We start from the raw sequence: 20,561 nt of genomic DNA on the forward strand, positions 1-20,561 counted from the left end.
AATGGTAGTGGAAAAGAATCAGGTTTGGCTGGCAATGATCCCCGGAGCTGATGGCAGGAGGCATCCCTTGCCGTAATTAGCTATAACACTAAAATGGGTTTTCTTGGCTGCAGAGGTCTCCAACTTACACAGACTCCACCCACCAAGAGAATAAATGAATGAAGTTTCATTTCAAACTCTCCAGTTTCACAAGGACATTAAGCATATTAAGTGATTTTAGCTTAAAACAATTTCGTGCACACAAAAAAAATTTCACAAAAAACATTTAAAAAATATGATCTACATAAGTAGGCAAATAATAGCTTAAAGCATGTGAAAAGTGCTAAACCAAAAAAGTGCTCTTAGAAATAGTAACCCACCAGGTTTTCTGTACTTACTTTACTTTGTAGGCAAACAACAAGATTTTTGTAAAGTATTAGATTATAAAGATTTGTATTAACTACAGACCATATAATTTTCACCAATATTTATTTTCTACTTTTCTCTTTCTTAACTTCACATTCTTTCCATTTAGGCTGTTAACTAACAGTTTAGGATGTTGTTCCTTTTTAGTTCCATTATCAATTAGGAAAAATCAGTTCAAGGGATTATTTCAGAGAAACAAAGTATTTTCGAAATTTGGTCTTCTTACCTCTTTCGTTTTCTTTAGTTAATCCTCTGGAGTAAGCAGAAGTTATACCTACAAGGCTATTTGGCCTGTTCAGTTGACTTGAAGCATAGAGTGAACTGGTCACTGTAGAAAGTGAAGAGGATGCAGGAGTTGAACTTGAAGTTGATACTGGTCTATAACGTGGAAAAGTCTGTGAAACATTAAAATTAAAATCCACTTGACATATTAAATACAATAGACATATAGAATACTTAAAGATTCATTTCAAAGGAAAAGTAATGTTCTAATCATGCCCAAGTAATTCAGAAAGCCAGCTAAAAGCCTTTCACATTTTTTATGTAAGGTTTCTTGGTACATAAATCTCTGGTATATTTAGAATGATAAGAACTATTCATACTATTCAACCCAGCTGTACTGTTGATATACTATTACCTCATCATATGTTCTAGAGTACTTTTGTTTATATTCATCTTCTCTAGATGTTTCTGATTCCTTCTTTTCTTCCTGTTTCTCCTTATCCTGTTTTTCTTTTTCCTCCTTTTCTTTTTCTTCATTTTCTTGTTCTCTGGTTCTGGTAGAACGACTTCTTCCTATTGTTTTTTCAGCTTCCTGAAGATCAGTCAATGTCACACCCTACACACAAAAAGGGATCAATTAATTGTGAGATGCATTAAAGCTCATTTCAAAAGAATATTTTAGAAATAGATATATTACATATAAATGTATTCAAAGTCAAATAATCATGTTTAGAATTGGTTTTTGAACTGAAACAGTTTCTATGCAGTAAAGTGATTTATTTTATGAAGAATCACCATGAGTAAGCATGAGGATAAATTCTGGGAAAATTATAAATGTAAGAAAATGTCTCAGTATTGAGAAATTTAACAAAACAGAAAAATACCATATATAAATGTTGCCAAGATCAGAGGAAGACAAAATATACATTGTTTACATAATACATTACATACATTTATGTTTATATATGAGTGTGTGAAGTATATGTAAATATACATGCACACACACAATAGGCTAAGGTTAAGACTTCAATATAAATAGTTCAGCTTGAAGGGTAAGTAATGGTAAAAATCAAACAACCTAATCTGTGCTGTGGAGAGCTCCTCAACTCTAAGGAAGGAAAGACACAAAGGGATATATCATAATTAGCATGACAAGAAGTACGAAGATAAATAACCTGTGAGATATTTTTCTCATAAGTGCATATTAGCTGTTGGACACATATAAGAGGCATTTTCTCTACCTCCTCCCACCTCAAAATAGCCACAGAACTCTTTAATAATTAAATATCTTACATGATTAATTCATTCTAAAACTCATCAAATACTCTGTCCTGGACCTCAAATTAGAAATGGGAAATTAAAAAAAAAAAAAACAAAACAAAAAAAACTAGAAGAGATAGAAACGTATAAAGCTAATCTAAAAAAGTAAAATATTAATAGTATAATCATATACAAAAAACTATGAGAGTATTACTAGAGTGACCTTTACCTTTCAGAATATACTCACATTAGTATATAGACATCAATATTTTCACAGCAAAGTGAAAGAAAAGTTATTATTACTTATTAAGTACATGTTTATATATATTTCATAAGTTCTATAAATTATACATATTAAATATACCTGTGTTGATCTTCTAGACTGTCTTGCTTGTCTAGATCTTGCTTTTCTTTGGGATTCAGACTCTTCATCTCTAACAGGAGTGAGGTATGATCTATTATAGCAGTAAAGAAAAACTGTCAGCTGGAGATATATTTGTGAATATAAATTTATATCAATGTATGTGAATGAAACATGTAAGTTTAGCATTTCATATTTTAAGAAAAAGAACTTTCAGAAAACAGTTGAATATACTCTGATCATTTCTTTTTAGCTTAAAATTAATTTTGACATTACATTTTAATTTCTTCCTCACTGTATTTTTAACCATATAATTTAATTTTAAGATAAGAAGGAATTAGGGTACTTAAGATTAAAAATTTTACCTCTACTGAAAGAGGCAAAAACATTTCATTTAGCAAAAGATGAATTCACCAGAATGGATAAAGAGTGATTTTTTTTTGTTTGGTTTTAACTGAGGAATCTCCTCCTCTTGCCCAAACAACATCAAAAAAAGTGCTAATCTAACCTCTAATGAGGAACAATTCATTCAATGTTAATTTTCCAGTTCCTCCTAAAAATTTTCCTATGTGTTATAACCCTTTACTGGGTTAATTTACAAGTATGTATGTACGTAGCCAAAAGTGGGGCCTTAAATTTTTCTCTAATTATAGTGTTTTCAAATACTAGAAGGCAGGTTATCAAATTCCTTTCTAAATTGTTTATTCTCTCAGGTATAGAGTCCTAATTTCTTATGGTATTCCTCTTACCCCACTTTTTTCAGTTTCTTGTAACATAATCTTAGATGACATGTGAAATTATCTGGCTAACTTCTAGATTGCCAATGTTTTCTTTCAACACAGTGGCTAGGACTAACTGCAAAATTTATACTAGGAGATGGTGAGTAAGCAGCATCCCTGTACTCCTGTCAATATGCTTTTTTATTAATGATTCTGGCACACTCATACCCTTGACAAGAGTATAAACAAGAATTGAGCAATTCTGAAGTGGTATAATGTATGTCCTAAGTTAAATAAAGTGTTGAACAAACAGAGATAAGGTAGATCCCTAAAACACATCACAAACACATCTCTCTGATAATCAGTATTATTTGGGAAATTCAATCTAATTATAGTACTAGCTTACATTTTGCTGAGAACATTTATGGAAGCACAGTATTTTTAAGTTAATTAAGTTTAATTTATGCCACCTGTCCCCTCTTCAAACCCCAAAGGTCTAGTGAGTTTTTCAATTCAAATGCTACTTTTTAAGGGGGTTATTTTGTTTGCTTTAATATTCATCTCACTTTGTAATTCATTTTGCTCTTTAAGCTGAAGCTATTTGTATGAGCACAATAAAATTCTGGATTTATTGCCTGTTTTATGTCTTCTATTTTAGATACCCTCTAAAATCTAGTATATGATGATATCAGGAGTTTGAAGATGTATTACTGGATTCTCTGAATTCAGAGTAGTATTAAAGGATAAAACTAGAAGACATGACTCATTATCTGGTCTTACATCCTTAGGTAATTACACTAAGATTTCTCACTTAAGATGTTTTCATCTTGATGCTGTTACATACTGAAAAATCATTGTCTTTTTGCTATTGTAGGACTACATTTACCTACTGAAGAAGGCATTCCTCTTCTAAGTGAAGCACTTTGTAAAATTTTCTCTTAACAAACTTCCACTAAAACACTAGTACTTATGAAAATAATCTAAAGTTTCATACTGTTTTTAAATATTACGCATCTAATTGTTTTCTGTCAATTTAAACTTGTTCTACTAAAAGTGGAGGCAGGAATTAAAATTTAAAAATAAAATAAAATTTGTCCATTTTTCCTTAATTTGACTTTCTCTCAAAATCTTATTTAAAATTCTGCTACACATGGTTTTGTTTGTATCAATACACAGATGCAGATGAGTACATCTGTGAGGACCCTGTCTCCTCTTCCTTCCGTGCCACACTAAGTTTGACACTTCTCATTCTTCCACTGTTTTATAAAGCTCATTTGATCAACTGTCTTAAGTTTTCAGATTTTTACTTAGATATATTTTTACTGAGTTTTCTGGGAACAAGTAATTTGAAAAGAAAAAGAGAATAATCAATAATCTTGTTATTAAGGTATAAGAAACATGATTCTTCAATATGATTTTTAAAAAGACTTGTTTTTCTGCAGAAACAGGCATATCAATTTGGGAAATGATGCATACTGCATTCCAATCTTTTTTAGGAAAATCATAAAACTACTAAAGGGTCTGAGATGTACTGAGAGAAGTAACCTGTTTAAATAATTCCCCAAATCACTTAAAGTATATAATTTTTCTTCTTTTGGTGGCACATTTATTTAATATGAAAAAGTGCTCCTAGGAACTTCAGCCTGGAAAAATGTGGTCCAAAGTCTAATTTTTCACTTACTAACTCTTATTTATGTACCCACTGCTCCTGCCCTTTTTTGGACTTCTACCAGATAAAAAGGAGAAAAGAAATAAAAGGTGAAATCTAAAGTGGCAACTAATTTGGTTTAAAATGTTTATAAATAGGTCAGATAGATGCATGTATCACTTCAGCACTACCTGAACTGTTCTGAAAGAATGAATGAACGTCGAATGTGAATTCTGGCTCCAACTCTACATGGTTCAACTTTTGCATTTAGTTTAGAACAAAGAAACTACATTGCCACTTGACTTTTTTTTACCCCCAGGGCAAATCATACCAATCAACTATCATACTCTCTTCCAATGGCCCTGAATTCCTTCTTAATACAGTTACAAGATGCCATGAAAGTTAACAAATCATTACATCTCACTGAAATAGATGGGTTGGGGAGATAAGTAAAAGTTTTCTGAAAAACTTATAAGAACTGCTCATTTAAATTTTCCACACATACTTGTCTGAAATTAGCATTAAATCTAGCCTATTAATTTGCAACTGAAAACACATTTTCCAATATCTGTTAGTCACCATCTGATATTTAGTACTGAGAGATTATGTAAAGTATATAAAGCAGACCTCTAAGAATAGGATAAAGAGGAAAAAAATTATTTTATGTCTTCAATCCCGAAGAACTGATTCATCAAAAAGATGGTAGAATGTATCAGTCAAACTCCATTGTTGCCTTAAATACAGCTGTATCATAGTGTCTTATTACATTTCTTTCTTCTTGTTACACAGGGTGTGGAATTTGTCTTAGATTATTCTGTGAGCAACCCAAAGGTCATTTTTTTTCAGTACAGTATTTTTTTTTTAAACAAACCCAATTAGTCTACATTTTAAAAATTTCACTTCTATACTTATTTATAATAGTTAGATTGTGGTTAGTCAACTAAATTTCATCTTTAAAAAACTGACACCAGCCCTTTCAATTTTGTTCCGCTTTTTTTCCTTCCAGAGGAAATACAAATGGGCAAATGGGAGATGGCTGACCCAAGGGAAAATGGCAGAATAGAGTACTTATACAAAAGCAACAGTTCCATGTAAGTATGAAGTTATTTGTAAGGTAATTTTTGCAGTTTGGAAAGACTGGAGAATTACAAATACTTAAAATGGTCAAAGAATTTGCTACTTATGCTCCACCTATTTAAATCTTACTTTTTCCTACTACCAAACAAAAATTAATACACTGGAATTCTTAACTAAGAAAAACAAGAACTCTCAACACAGTCCTAATAAAAAGCAACAGGAAAATTCAAGAACACTGTAAATTTAAAAGTGTGTGTAGTAACGTTATGTAAAACCCTAAAGGCATACTAAGGTACCTAATGGTATGAATGTGTTGATTTATCTTTTTCAGCCACAGTATATTTTGAAATTATTGTATATACATTTTAAGGCAAATTATGAATCATAAACACTTAGAACCAATGATGAAATTTGATTGAAAGATAGAAGTCAACAATGTATTAAAAACTATAAATGACTTTCACACTGGAGAACACACAAACATTAATAATACTGCAAACATCATTGAAACAAGGTAAGACAAACAAAATCTCTACAATAAGACCAAAAACAATGTCAGCAGACTCATTTTATTATGTTATTAGAACCTGCATTGTCCTAACAAAAAATTTAATTTCCATCTTTAATGTCTCCCATTAAAATTAATTTAGGACGGATTCTAAAAGTCAAAACTCAACTCTTTCCAAAAGGAACAAACAAACAAACAAAAAAACACCCTGACATCAGGAATCATAATTTGGAAGCTAAAAGTGTAGTTCAGTGGTAAAGGCTTTCCAAGCATGCAAAAGTCCCTGGATTTTATCCCTACCACAGCACCCCCTCAAAATCCTCATAATTTGTTCTGAAACAACTGATGATTCTGGAAAGTTATTCATGAGGTTTTACTTGTTACTGGAGAAATTTTTAAAAGCATGGGATGCTGGAGACAGAAAGTATTCCAGAAGTTAAAAATTACATAAATCAAATACCCCTTTTACAGAAGAAGAAATTCTGACCGGAAGATAATTAGATAATTCTACTCTTAGGGATTAAGACATAGCAAGGGGCTGGTATGTAGCTCAGTACAGAGGCCCTGGGTTCAAGCCCTAGCACTGCCTTAAAAAAAAAAAAAAAAAAAAAAAGGCACAGTAAAGATTTAAAAATGTAAAAAATGAAGGACTTTTCACTCTTCTTCAATACATCCATCAAAAACAGGCTAAGTCCACAAATTTATTTTGATAAGTTTGATCAAATGATGGATTATTTTGGTAAGAGTGATGTGTGAGATCCTTTAATTTCTGTTGGTATATGGTCCCATTAAAAGCACCATAAAAACCTAAAACAGACCTAAATTTATAGAAAATAGTAATTAAAATTAACATGACATGGTGGTATTCCACTCAAAAAGTACTAAGCATTTACAGTGGTGTTACATAAGTATCATTAAAATTCACCATTAAATATAGTCATAAAAACTAAAGATGCAATGGTAAGAAAAAATATTTAACAATAACTTGTTACTTTTCACATATTCAAAAACAAACACTATGATTAGGCCACTAATACTATAGGCAAAGCACTTTACTAGGCACTAGAGAAAAAAGCACTCTGTATATAACACTGTGACAGAAATAAAACAATGTTCATCTGCTCAGTATTTTAGTAAGAAAATAAGAATATACTATAAAAACAAAGCTGATATTCAGTTACTAAGATTTCATTTATTTCAAGAGGGAAAAACAAAATTCAAAGCTAGGGACTGTGCTTGACAGAGCTGAAAAGGACCAGACAGATTCTTCTACAACCTTGGGGCGAACCTCAGCTATCACACCAATTAACTAACTATACAAAATTGGATAGTCACATATCTCTGGGTCTCAGTTTCCTTCTGTAAGCAAGAATATCGCAAAAGATAAGTAGGCTCTTTTCTACAACTATGATTTCATATCATCAGGTGGCAGTGGGAAGATGTGAACAATGTTTCTAAATACATCTAAGCACACAAAATAAATTCAGGTTTTTTAAAAAATGTAACTAATGAATGCTTTCCATGTACCAGATCTACTAGAATTAACTGAATGTCTTCAACACAATTATCTGGCTTATACACATGAACAGAACCCTTCCATCACCAAAATTATATATATATATAATTTTTTTTTTTTTGGGCAGTGCTAGAGATGGAACCCAGGGCCTTGTACATGTTAAGCAAGCACTCTACCACTGAACTACCAACCCAGAAAAGAATTTTAAGATGAAGATTTCAAAAAGAGTTTAACATTCATCAAATTTCTAATCAGGAGGAAATAATGTGAAAAATGATAAAAAAAAGAAATTGACTAAGGAGACAACTGTGAGGCTTACTGACTTTAAACAAAAACTGTACTATGGGTTATATATCTAAATACTAATAACTGCTAGTTATTTCAACTTAAATAGTTTCAAGTTGACACAGAGTATTTAATTTATAAGTCTACTGGAGAGATGGTCATCAACTTCCCAAGATTTAAAAAACAAAAACCGAATCCAACTTTCATTACTGGGCAAACGTATCAGCAGTAGTGTTAGGACCTTTACACACCTGCGTCTCTCCCTGACCTCTGATGTGGAGGAGACAGTGCCAGCAGTAGTTGTAGTCAGGGTTGTGGTAGAAGCTGCAGCATTTACAACAGTTGGAGCAACAGGAATGGTCACTGCCGTAGGAACACTGTCCTTTTCTTTTTCAGTACTATCATCAGCCCACAAACGATTTGAGGTACTACAGCACCATAAGCAGCAACACAAAAAGAGAAAAGGAAAATAGCTAAACAATGAAAGCACTTTCTAGCAGCTGAAAACATGTGACTACAGGGATGGATTTTTTAAAACACAAGGTGAGACAGCTTTCAACTATAAACCAAAAAAAGCTCACCCAGAGATGTCAAAGAGAGAAATTTACATTTTAAGCAATCTAATTCAGGAACTCATTTTTTCCCCCAGACATGCACAATTGCTTCTTTTTGGAACCAATTTTTGTTTGGAAATAATTTTAATAAGGTAAATGAAAAAAATCCAGAGCCCCACAATCTTCTAAACAAATATGCATGCACATACATAAGCACACAGTAGACCTGAACATAAAATGTTATCTGTAACTTACCTGCTTTGTGTGCCTGCTGAGGAAGAACCCGTTGTAATCTTTGTAGTAGTGCTTGTGCTGGAAAGCAGGCTTTTCTGAAGCCCAGCTGCAGAGGTAACTGTTGGTGTTGATGTGGTGCTTGGAACACTAGAACTAATCAAATCATCTTGTCTTCTACCAAAGGAGCAACTAAAGGAAAGAGTCATATCTATATAGAATGTGTCTGTATGTGTGTTCTATATTTAATGTCTAATACATTATACAAATTCACAAGACCAGGAAAAATCTAAGAAACTGTGTTCCTAAACATACCACCAGCTCCAGCACCAAGAGTTGCATCTACAACTTGCTAGAGTTTAGATGATTTCACTAATTGTAGTGTATCATTTTACTGCCTGCTTCCAACTCCTTTGAAAAAACCCAGATGATTTGATTTAATTAGTTCACATTTCTGGAATATTCTAGACCATATGGTCACATCAGATAGGTCCCACGAAAATGAAATGATATGGTTTTATCCAAGGAAAAACAAGTCATTTGACTTTTTAAGGAAAAAAAAAAAAAAAAGAAAAAGTATTTTTGTTTTTGTGGTATTAGGGATTGAACCCAGGGTACTGCACATGCTAGGCAAGCACTTTACTACTGAATTGCATCCCCAGTCCTTCTAAAACATTTTTTGAGACAGGATCTTGCTAAGTTACCCATGCTAGCCTCAAATTCATGATGGTCCTGCTTCAACCTCCTGAGTGGCTGGGATTACAGGTGTATAATATCATGCTCCACAGGAAATTTTTCTGACCATGAGTCAGATTCCTAGCAGAGACCCATGCCTACATTATACCTGCTCATTTCTTACTCGTTTCAGTTGCTTTTAGCAGAGAATTAATTTATAAGGTTTAATTTTCTTCTTCAAGATGATAATACCAATATTCCACTGAAGGCATTTTCATAACTCTTGAGTTCCATGATAAGCAGAAACTTTATGAATTACAAATGATGAACAGATCTTATATGGAGATACTGATCTATTTCAGTTGCTGTACCTATATAATAAATTCCTATGAACAATATGAAAGATGCTTCATATATATCAAATTTAATTAAATGTATCACAGAAAGGCATAATTAAAAATAAATTGTTACCCATCTTTAAATATATATTGTTTTCAAATCAAGTTTTTACTTAAATGACAAAAGATAATATTTAATCAAAGTACCTATTGCTTAACTGACTTATTAAACTGGGGGCTCGAAACAAACTGCCTAGTATTTTTATGAAAGAATGCATAAAAGCCATCTAAGAATTATATTATTACCTTTTATGATAAGTAGATCCTTCATTAATTGAGCTGTTTTTTTTAAGATCATCTTCCCATTTTCTTCTTGTATAAGAGCTACTTGTTCGCAAACTCAAAGAGTCTCTGTAAAAAGACTACCCTTCAGTTTCTGGTAATTTTAAAACAAGATTAAGAAAGTTGCACACTAATAAATACTAGCAGAAGCAGAAACTAGTAGAATCCCCTGGGAAAATACTTTGGTATATTTATCAATAAATTAAAGTAATTATAACTCTAAGACTCTATTCTCAGGATATAATCCTAAATATGGGAGAAAAATTAAGATATTTATAGAAATATTATTTATGATCATAAAATATTAGACAATATGTCCATAGCAGGAGATCTATTCTGTGGTATAATTCACTAATGAAAGATAGTGTTTTTTGAGAATATATATTAATGTGTTAAGACTGTTTATGAGATCTTAGGTGAAAAAAAATCCAGGCACACAAATGGATATTATAATGTGATAACGACTATATTAAAAAGTTTCTCAAACTCTAAGATGTGCTGAAAATAGGAAGGAACCAAGGAAAATACCGAAACTGACCTTTTCCTCTCTTTTTTCCTCGTTTCCAAACGTTTGAAATGCTTAGAGAATTTGTGCTACTACTTTCTCTGTACTCTGATTTAGCCATAATGTTTTCTTTGCTACTATATGAACATACTAAGCCTGTACTAAGCTCCTCAAGATCATGCACCTGCTATTCTATCAGGAACACCCTCCATCCCTTCCAGATTTCATACTCCACCATAAATACAATGCTTATGATGCTAGATAACAAAGATTTAAAGTAAAGGCATAAAGCAAATCATAATGAACTTACCTGTTCTCTTTCTCTTCAATGTCAGATGTGCTAGCTAGTCGTCTTGGTATAGTAGGTGCAACATATGCAAGTCTTGCTCCTTTACTATCTTTCTCCTGCACAAAAGGAAAAAAATGAATGAAAATAACATTGTGTGCTGATAACAGGCACTGCTAAAACTATTAAGAAATGGTTATTCAACAATGCATAATTATAAGGCCATCACCATTTCCATATTTCCTAGTTGCACTATAAAATTAACACATTTCAACTATCGGGTACTGTTGGATATGGTGGCATGTGACTATAATACAGGTTACTCCAGAGGTTGAGGCAGGAAGATCTCAAGTTTAAGGCCCACCTCAGCAACTTAGGGAGACCCTCAGCCACTTAGCGATACTCTTGTCTCAAAATAAAAAGTAAAAAGGACTGGAGATGTAGTGTGGTGGTAAAGTGCCCCTAAGTTCAATCCCCAGTAACAAAAAAAAAAAAAAAAAAAAAAAAAAAAAAAAAAAAAAAACCAAATACTACATAAGCACTGAAGAAAATAGCCTGTTCAACTAGTTTTCTTCATTCTCCTTAAATCTAGAATTAGAAAAAGAACATAAAGGAAGAAAATTTCTTTTACTTCTTAAGGAGTTTTGATAAAACTTCTGTAACATTAAAATAACGTAGTACTGTAAACTAAAACACTCTTCTTCTCTCAGACTGTCTCAAATAATGCCTGAAATATGGTTCACTGATAATTCCTAATCTTTTATGTTATATAAGCTATTCATAACCTTGTTAGTCTATACTTTAAAAATACATTAAAATATTCAAAACAATCGCTCTAAAGCATATTTATCCAAATATCACTGTGAGTGTGTAGTGACAGTGATGGGTACAGCCATAAAATTCTGAAAAACAATTAGGCAATAAATTAATGAAAAAGTAAAAATATTAAATTAATTAATGACAAATTCCATCTCTACATTTCTGATAACAAAGCAGTACTTTGAGAAAGAAAACTAAATATATGAAGCCTAAGCACAGAATATAAACAATCTAATTATATATTACAGCATTGTATAAAAAGATAAATCTATTTGATTCCATACTAATACTGTCTTTTAAATAAAAGTGAAAGTACTTATTAAGACCAAGTTGCTTGTAATGTATCAGATAAAAAAGCTGATAAAGAAACTGTAGATACTGGATGAATGTAACTTATAAGTATAATCACATTTTAAACTTTGGAAAACTTATGAAATCATAATAAATAAGATAAACTTATTCTTTAATATATTCTATTGTAAAAAATAGGGTAAAGAATTTTCTCCAAGTGTTTTAATATATGCCATATGGTTTTCTTTCTTTTTTTATTAGTTCATTTCAGTTATATATAATATTAGGGTTCACTTTGAAATAATTATACAAGCCAGGAATATAATTTGCTCTAATTCAGTCCCCGATATTTCCCATTTTCCTTTCTTCCTCCGTCCTGTTCCCTTTCTTCTACTCTGATGATCTTTCTTTTATTTATTTAGAGTGTTTTTTTTTAATTATTGCCTTGTGGATATACATAAAGGGGAGATTCACTGTGATATATTCATATACATACATAGGAAAGTTTGGTCAGATTCATTCCACAGTTCTTCCCTTTTCCTATCCTTTCTCCTTCTGCTTCAACCCTTTTTCTCTATTCCACTAGTCTCTTCTATTTTCATGGGATCCCCCCTTTTTCTTTCTTTCCTTTTTTTTCCCCTTCAGAATAAAAGGTATTTTTCACTTAGGTTAGTACATTCCTAAAATTTATACTTTGAGCAAATACATGTGATCTTCTCAGTATTTATAAGCCCATACATATATTTATTCAAGGTGGTATATTTTGTAGTATAAAATTCATTAAGTCAGGTGAATTAAGTTGATACTTAGGATTTAAAGATACCTACTAGAAAATCTATCAGATTTGATGTTTCTGGAAAATAAATCATTAGGAGTTTTTATAGAAACCAGAATGTTACACAATTACCTTTTCTTTATTATCCAAAGAGGAAGAAAGTCTGGGACTTGAAGCTGAACGTATAACACCTGCAGTGTCTTTTTCTTTCTGAGCCTCTTTAGATGCTGTGATTTCAGCAAGTGCACCATAACTGCCAGTCTTTCTAAGTCCTGACCTCCAAGATGCAGGAGATTCATCTTTTCTCTCTTCTTCTTTGGGAGAAATTTTTGTAGTTGAGGTTGGAAACTGTTTTTATTAAGAAAAAAAAAAAATATATCCAAACTGATCAGTCCTGAATTTGGAAATCATGAGTTTTCAGATAATGTCTAAAATTATAGTTAATAGAGAAAACACTTTTACTAGATAGGTTAATGTCTTAGTTAAAAAAGTAAAAATCTAAAACTGAAAGAGAAACAGACTACCTTTACAGAGGTTAGATTTAAGAAAACACTACACACTTTATATCACACAGAAAAATTATGATGCAGATACAGAAAAAAAATGAGCACACCATAAAGACTTAAAACCATGCATCTTTGGAACCATTATTTATATTAAACTTGTTATGTTGTAACCTAATATAAATTCTTGCACATAGAAATGCCTCACCATAGATTTTTCACCCTTATTGGGCACAAGAACAATGCCAGTTTTGCGCAAGCCCTGCCTCCATGATGCAGGATCTACTGATTCCACCACAGGCATGATAGGCGCAATGAAATCATACTAAAGCCAATTAAAATGAGACAGGTAAAGAGATAAAGATTGAAAGCATGAAAACAAAAAAGGAAGTTATGAGCAAAAAATACTTTTTTTTTCCTTTTTAAAAGAAAAATAATAGATAAAAACTCAGTAATTTGATAAAGACCCAATTTTTGAAAATCACTGGGAACAAAATCTGGTTTTAGCACAAAGGTAATTTGAAAGAAATCAGTAAAAAACTTCTAAAGCAGTTAAAAGCACATACAGTAGATAAGAATAGTATATGAGTATATAAACTACTGCATATGAATTGTTTTATCCATTTATATATTCTAGTTAAAATTTAAATCCAACATAATAAAAATCTAATAAATGATATTTTCTAAGCAAATTTAATTCAATAAAATATTTAAATTTACTGTTAGATTTTCTCACCAAACATTAAACATTTCAACTATTTTTACGTGCAAACAATTATTCCACTTTTAGGGTTTTCCAACAATTGCAATTTTTCCTAAAAATGCAGTATCTGTTCACATTAAATAGTTCACTTCATCAATTTCACTTCCAGAATTTAAGTGTTCGGCCACAGTTAAATGTAGAAAAGTGAATATAGCAAGTATCTACTTGCGACAGGCAGAAAATATTGATTTTCTTTTTAAGTCCTTTCTTTTATATTTATTTTTAAAGAAGGCTATAATTAGCACATTAATAGAGCAGTTAAAGTTCCCACATCATAGAAAATTCTCATAAAATACCTCTAGTACTTCCATTAATTAATTTGTATCAGTATGTGCACTGAAGTTATTTCAGAGGGTCATTCAAAAACAAAAACACTGGGGGTCCACAGTGAGGGATATTTTAAAGTTTTGAGAAGTACAGTGACATCTCTTAGGACACTACACAAACTGCCATTATTAATTTATTTGCACTAGACTATTTAATGAATGAAACAAGTAGTTTTTGGTCAAGCAGCACCCTGGTGAAGGGGGGTGGACAAAATACTAGGGACTCAGTTAACCAAATAATATACTATGCAGTAAGACAGGTAATGAGACAAGAGTATACATTTTAGGCTTTGCAGACCACAGATAATATGTAAGTAATTAAATCAGTGTGGCTGTGTTCTAAAAAAAATTAACTTAGGACAATAAAATCTGACTTGGTGTCACAACATAGTCTTTTTTTTTTTTTTTTTTTTTTTTTTTCAATCATTTCAACATGATAAAACCATTCTTAGTTGTGGATTATACAAAAATATAGTAGTGAGCCCACTACCATAGTTTATCAACCCTTGCTCAAGACCTCATTTTCACTGCCAAAACACAAAACAAATGTTTTTCCTCCATAATGCAGGCAGATAGGAGATAACATTTGCTTTGTTATAACAGAAGCTAACATTTAACAAAATGTTTACTGGTGTTTGGCCCAAAGCTATTTCAAAGTTGAGACAAATGAGGAGGTAATACCAATTTTTGAAACAGGCACTTGTTGCACTGTAACGACTGACATACCTTCACTCTGCCTAACATGAATTTGGATTTAAGTACTGATTTATATACTTAAAATCATTTTTCACAATTTTACTTGGTACATACATAAATCTTTCTGAAATAATTAACAATCAATATTTCTTTCCTGAAACTTTCTTCTTTTGGTCTTATAACAAGACACATCATATCTTCATTTTCCTACTTTGGTGACCACTTTTCCTTTTTTAGCAACCCCCTCAACCCCATTACTTTTTGATTAACAACTTTCCTTTTCCTAGACCTACAACATAAGTACCTTAAAAGTCTGCTCTCAGATCTCCCATCTTGCTTTCTATTTTCTTCTGCTGAGAGATGGAAAAAGAATCTTCTCTACTTCCTCAAGTTAAATATTAATTTTATTTAGGTTTTTCTCAAATTTGTTGTTCTCTAGTTCACTCTAACTCCTAAATTCCCAGTCACGAATTTTTATTTACCTGCAGAACTCTCTAGAACTATATTTGAAACTTGAAACTCAACATATCTAAAATCAAATACTTTTACTTCCAAAACAACTCATTTTCTATTTCTAGTAAAGGCACTTATGTTATTTCTTCAACTCCCCATATTTGTTCAATTCCCCACAATCATGTTAGACTTGTTTCTCATATCCTTTCATTCATAAATTAGGTGCCAAGTTTCCAGATCCCCTTTCCTTTATAAGGAAAGTTTACAGTCTTATCATTATGGGCAACTTCAGTGATCTTTTAATAAATCTTTCCTTAATCAGTCTCTCATCTTCAAATATACCCATTTACTGCTGCCAGAATATTACGTAAGGATAACTTTCTGCCCAGCACAGTGGAACATACTTGTAATCCCAGTGGCTCAGGAGGCTGAGGCAGGAGTATTGGGATATTAAAGCCAGGCTCAGCAACTTAGCAAGGCCCTAAGCAACTCAGTGAGACCCTGTCTCTAAATAAAATATAAAAAAAGGGTTGGGGATGTGGCTCAGTAGTTAAGTAACCCTGGGTTCAATCCCTGGTATAGTCATAATAATAATATTAATATTAATAATTTTCTCATGGCACTGTTCAAACATTTTCTGTAATACTCTATTATCAAATAAAGTCTAAAAATGCAACCTTAGAAATGAAGACATTCCATAATTTGGCTCTACTTTTTTTGTTTTACTTTGCATATATGCACTCTATTAATTAATCAGACTGAACAATTCATTTTTCCTACCAAATAATATCCCCTACTTGCTCACATTGTTTCTCATATCTCCTTTTATACAAAATCTTCTCTCTCAGTTGAAGTACTACCTACTCATCCTTTAAGATGTATCACAAATATTCCAATTCCATTACCTCAAATTAAATAAAATTTTTCTACTATCATACCATTATGCTGCATCTGTACTCTTATTGACTTATTTCATATACTCACAGCACAAAGCAGTCTTTATCAAATTATTACTATGCTTTTAATATTGGATTCAATTAACCAGAACACTTAATTCCAAGAATTTTTGCCATCCACTGAAGAAAATATAATTTACATTTCCTTGGAATATACACCCATACAACACAATAGGTAAGCTGTTTCCAAGATACCTATAATGCTTATTTTGACTATTGAGAGTAATACTGTCTTATTGTTAGTTAACAACTTAAAGCATAAAATCAAACTGATGGTTTTATATATAATATCTCCACAAATTATCAGCCTGGCACAGAAGTTAATTCTTTAATTTTAGCTCAAAATTTAAGTACTTAAAGATGATTTAAAGTGAATAGATCTACTATTTTTTTTGCTATAGTTACCCTGTCTTATTAGAAAATAAGCAGCATTTAAAATGTTTTGTATGCTTCTCTTTTTTGTGATCTATTCCTTTCCATGAGCACACACATATGTAGTTTACAAAGTAGGCACTGGTGAAGAAGCTGAAAAAATTAAGGTAACTCTTTGTCAATGTTAAAAGCAAAGCAGTAACTAGAAATGTACAAATTAGAATGCTTGAAAGCAAAATCTTTTAAGATGCATTAACAAATTAACAATTCATTATAAAATTTGGTTAAAGTCTCTTAAGTTATAGGTAAAATCTTGGGGAAAAAACCTTAAGACTAGAAGTCATAAAATACTAAGACTCCTCCACCCATTAAAAATAATTCAAATTTTTAGTACAAATTTTTATTGCTTTGAAAAAAATATGGTTACAAAACCTCAAGAACAAAGACTAAAAGGATATGATCTTCAAAGTAAATTATGATGCTTAAAATTCAGAATTAAATAGAGTTTCTAAATGGGAAAATAGAAGCAGGTGTTTGTTATTAAATCAATTAAATTACAGAATCAAAAGTTATTTTGAGTAAGAACTTTTATAGTAAAAATACTGGTACACTAAGTTAACACAGTTAGGGTGATAGGTATAAACTGAAAAATAAACATAAGTCTAGGGTTCTTTTGAGAAAAAGAAAACTGAACACAAGAAGACCATTTTAACTACTGGACTATAGAAGAGGGACTGTTTAGCCAAACACCCAAAAGAAAGAAAGCTAGATACACCCAAAGGATTGGAGCTTCTGGGAACTTGCGAAGATCCCATGGTCCTAATAGACAATAAATCAAAAGAACTAAAGAGTGCAGGCACAAATTTAGTATTCAATAAGAAAAATGTGGGGGTTCCAGAAATGAACTTCAGTTCAATTAAACTTTGGTGATACTACTTATTGCATAACAGTTTTCAAAATTCTATAAACTGATTTTAGAGAATTTTGTATTAAAGCTCATGTAATTATGGTCATATGACATAGGTTCAAGAAGCCCTCAGTTCTGGAATATAGAAGGAAAGATAATTCAATCATATATGACATTCAAACTATACCAGTGAAATCCATACATTTCTACCACTATGAATTTAATTATTGTTTTACTTTGGAAAAGTTTTACAGAATTACTACTAACAGTATATATAGGCTTTTAGAAAAAATTTTCTAGTTTATGATTTTTAAAAAGATCTACATTTTGAACACCCTAAACAAGACTGACAACATAATAGAAACACAATGGGTATTTGAAATCAGTTCTCAAATCCATGCAGCCCAAATATTCAGACAAGCATCAAAATAAGAATTCCAAAGACAGAGACATTAACAACTAAACACAATGTGCAATCCTTGAGTGAATGCTTGATTAAAAAAATATATAGCAAAAGATATTACTAGAAACACAAATGGAAAAAATCTGAGTATGTAGATTAGTCAACATATTATATCAAAATTAAAATTTCCTTAGTAGTAGCAGTTAATTGTGGGAATGAAGGAAATGCCTTTATACTTAGGAGATACATATTGACATTCAGGGATGAAGTTTTATTATGACTACACTCAACTGTTAAATGTTTTGTAGGGGAAAACTTTGTGTGTACAGAGACACACAAAGCAAAAGAGTTGTGTGAGTTCATGAGGAGGAACCTTTATAAAGACACCAATAGGTTGAAATAAAACAGCAATGAAAAGAGCCCTTACTCTTAAATTTGGGTTAAAAGGACAGGTTCTAGAGTAGAAGCGAAAAGGCAAGTCTTCAAAAAGAGCAACACCCTCGTTGGAAAATACTGCTTTGGTGGAGAATAGAGGCAGAAAAAAAAAAGAAAAAAATAAAAAACAAAACTAACATTTTGGGAGCACTCTTAATCACTAAGTTCATTCTCTCAACCAATCCTTATAATATTTTTACTTCTCTTTATTTTGTTTTGTGACAGATAAGGAAGATAACTCATAAAAGGTCATAACTAACAAGAGTTAAAGCTGATCTCTGGTTTGTCTGGCCACAGATATTATGCTCTTACTGACAAACCACAGTGGCATGCCTAGTGCTTTCAATACTATGAGTTAGAAAAATCTAGATTATAGCTCTCATTGACTTCTGGCTTAGTACTTTTTGTGGCTTATTGACCCACATGTGAAATTATCAATACCGACCCTCTACTTAACATATAATGTATATAAAACCTGAGATTATTTTTAAAAAAAGAGAGAAATATAAACTACAACGAACATTTAATTAATATTTTAAAAATTTTTACTTGCAGATGGACACAATATCTTTATCTTACTTATTCATTTTTATGTGGTGCTGAGGATTGAACCCAGTGCCTCATGCATGCTAGGCACTACCACTGAGCCACAACCCCAGCCCTTGTTTTAATATTATAAAATTTTAATCTTCCTGCCACTTACTTTAACTATTAATTGTATATGTTAATTCGCATGTATAATATCTATTGCAAAAAGGATTTTTAAAAGAGTACAACGGTTCAGAGGAAATCTCAAACTAAACAAAAATTTATAATATATTTTCTGGGAAAAAAAACTGTATGAATTCAAACTTTTAACGAGTTAGTCCAAGTGGTACTTAAATAGAATACATATATTTTTGAAAAACAATTTTGGCTTACCTTTTTAATAGGTGATGTGGGTGTTGCCTGACTTGATGACAGAGTAGGTGTTGTAACAGCTACAGGAGCTGCTTGTGTAGTAGAAGTATTGGCAGTAGTTACAGAAGTCACAGGTTTTGTTTTATCTATTAAAGAAAAAAAATTAAGAATGAAGATTCTATAGAAATTTGATTTCAATGACTGACTTTTCCTACTACTGATCCTTTTCACAAGTGAATTTTTTTTTTTTGATTTGTGGTGCTGGGAATGGAACCCAGGGCCTTATGCTTGCAAGGCAGGCACTCTACCGACTGAGCTATCTCCCCAGCCCTCACAAGTGGATTTTTAAAGATGTTTTTACAGAAATGTCTCTGTAGGCTGAAGTAAACAGTTAAGATAACACAAAAGAAACAAAATAAAGCTTCTGAGAATAAAAAGCACAATCAGAACCTGAGGTCTATAGTTCTAAAACTAGGAAAATTTAAAAAATGTAATTGATTTAAAATTTTAATGCATAAAAGTAATATAATTAAAAATTTACAATAGCTGTGTAATTTTCTAATGGATTTCGACTGCTGATCTAAAACTTATTACTCTTCTTTATTTTAGAAAATCTAAAAGTGCTTTGTCAATAATCAGCTTATATTTCTGTAAAACAGTATGGTTAAATGTCCCAAAGAGCATGTTTTCTTATTTCTAAAATAGTTAAATGGGCACCATACTAACTTCCTACAAAATTATCCTTCTAAGCATGGAGAGTATTATTCAACAAATATTTATTGTCTCCATACTTAAAATACTGTGTCCTAAGCACTGGAGACCCATTGGTGAACAAAAAGACAAAATATTTTAACTGTATGGAACTTAGTATAGTAGGAGAAATAGTAAATAAGATAAACTCATACACTACTATTCAGTTTATTAGGTAAACATTAAGTTCTTCTATTTGGTTTCAGTGAAGAATGAAAATTTTAACTCCTAGAGGGAAAAAATTCTAAAAGCAAAAATATAATTCCCATTTCTTATTGTC

The 20,561-nt window shown here is 31.5% G+C and overlaps 1 protein-coding gene across 9 annotated transcripts in view; it reads right to left on the reverse strand.

Annotated features, from left to right (window-relative positions):
- The window catches only part of PPP1R12A (protein phosphatase 1 regulatory subunit 12A), a 139,143-nt gene that overhangs the window by 24,848 nt on the left and 93,734 nt on the right, over positions 1–20,561 (reverse strand). For 2 of the 9 annotated variants that reach the window (XM_079141173.1, XM_079141172.1), the window contains exons 9-18: positions 19,553–19,677; positions 13,529–13,645; positions 12,950–13,165; positions 10,957–11,051; positions 10,106–10,210; positions 8,811–8,978; positions 8,253–8,429; positions 2,252–2,342; positions 1,043–1,243; positions 632–800 (exon numbers count right to left, since the gene is read on the reverse strand). In XM_079141173.1, coding sequence (XP_078997299.1) covers positions 632–800; positions 1,043–1,243; positions 2,252–2,342; positions 8,253–8,429; positions 8,811–8,978; positions 10,106–10,210; positions 10,957–11,051; positions 12,950–13,165; positions 13,529–13,645; positions 19,553–19,677 — 1,464 coding nt within the window. The remainder of the gene's footprint in view (positions 1–631; positions 801–1,042; positions 1,244–2,251; positions 2,343–8,252; positions 8,430–8,810; positions 8,979–10,105; positions 10,211–10,956; positions 11,052–12,949; positions 13,166–13,528; positions 13,646–19,552; positions 19,678–20,561) is intronic. The other 7 variants (XM_079141174.1, XM_079141177.1, XM_079141171.1 and 4 more) reach the window with 6 other exon arrangements.

The sequence above is a fragment of the Sciurus vulgaris genome, assembly GCF_902686455.1.
Source record: "Sciurus vulgaris genome assembly, chromosome: 5".
Lineage (NCBI taxonomy): Eukaryota > Metazoa > Chordata > Mammalia > Rodentia > Sciuridae > Sciurus > Sciurus vulgaris.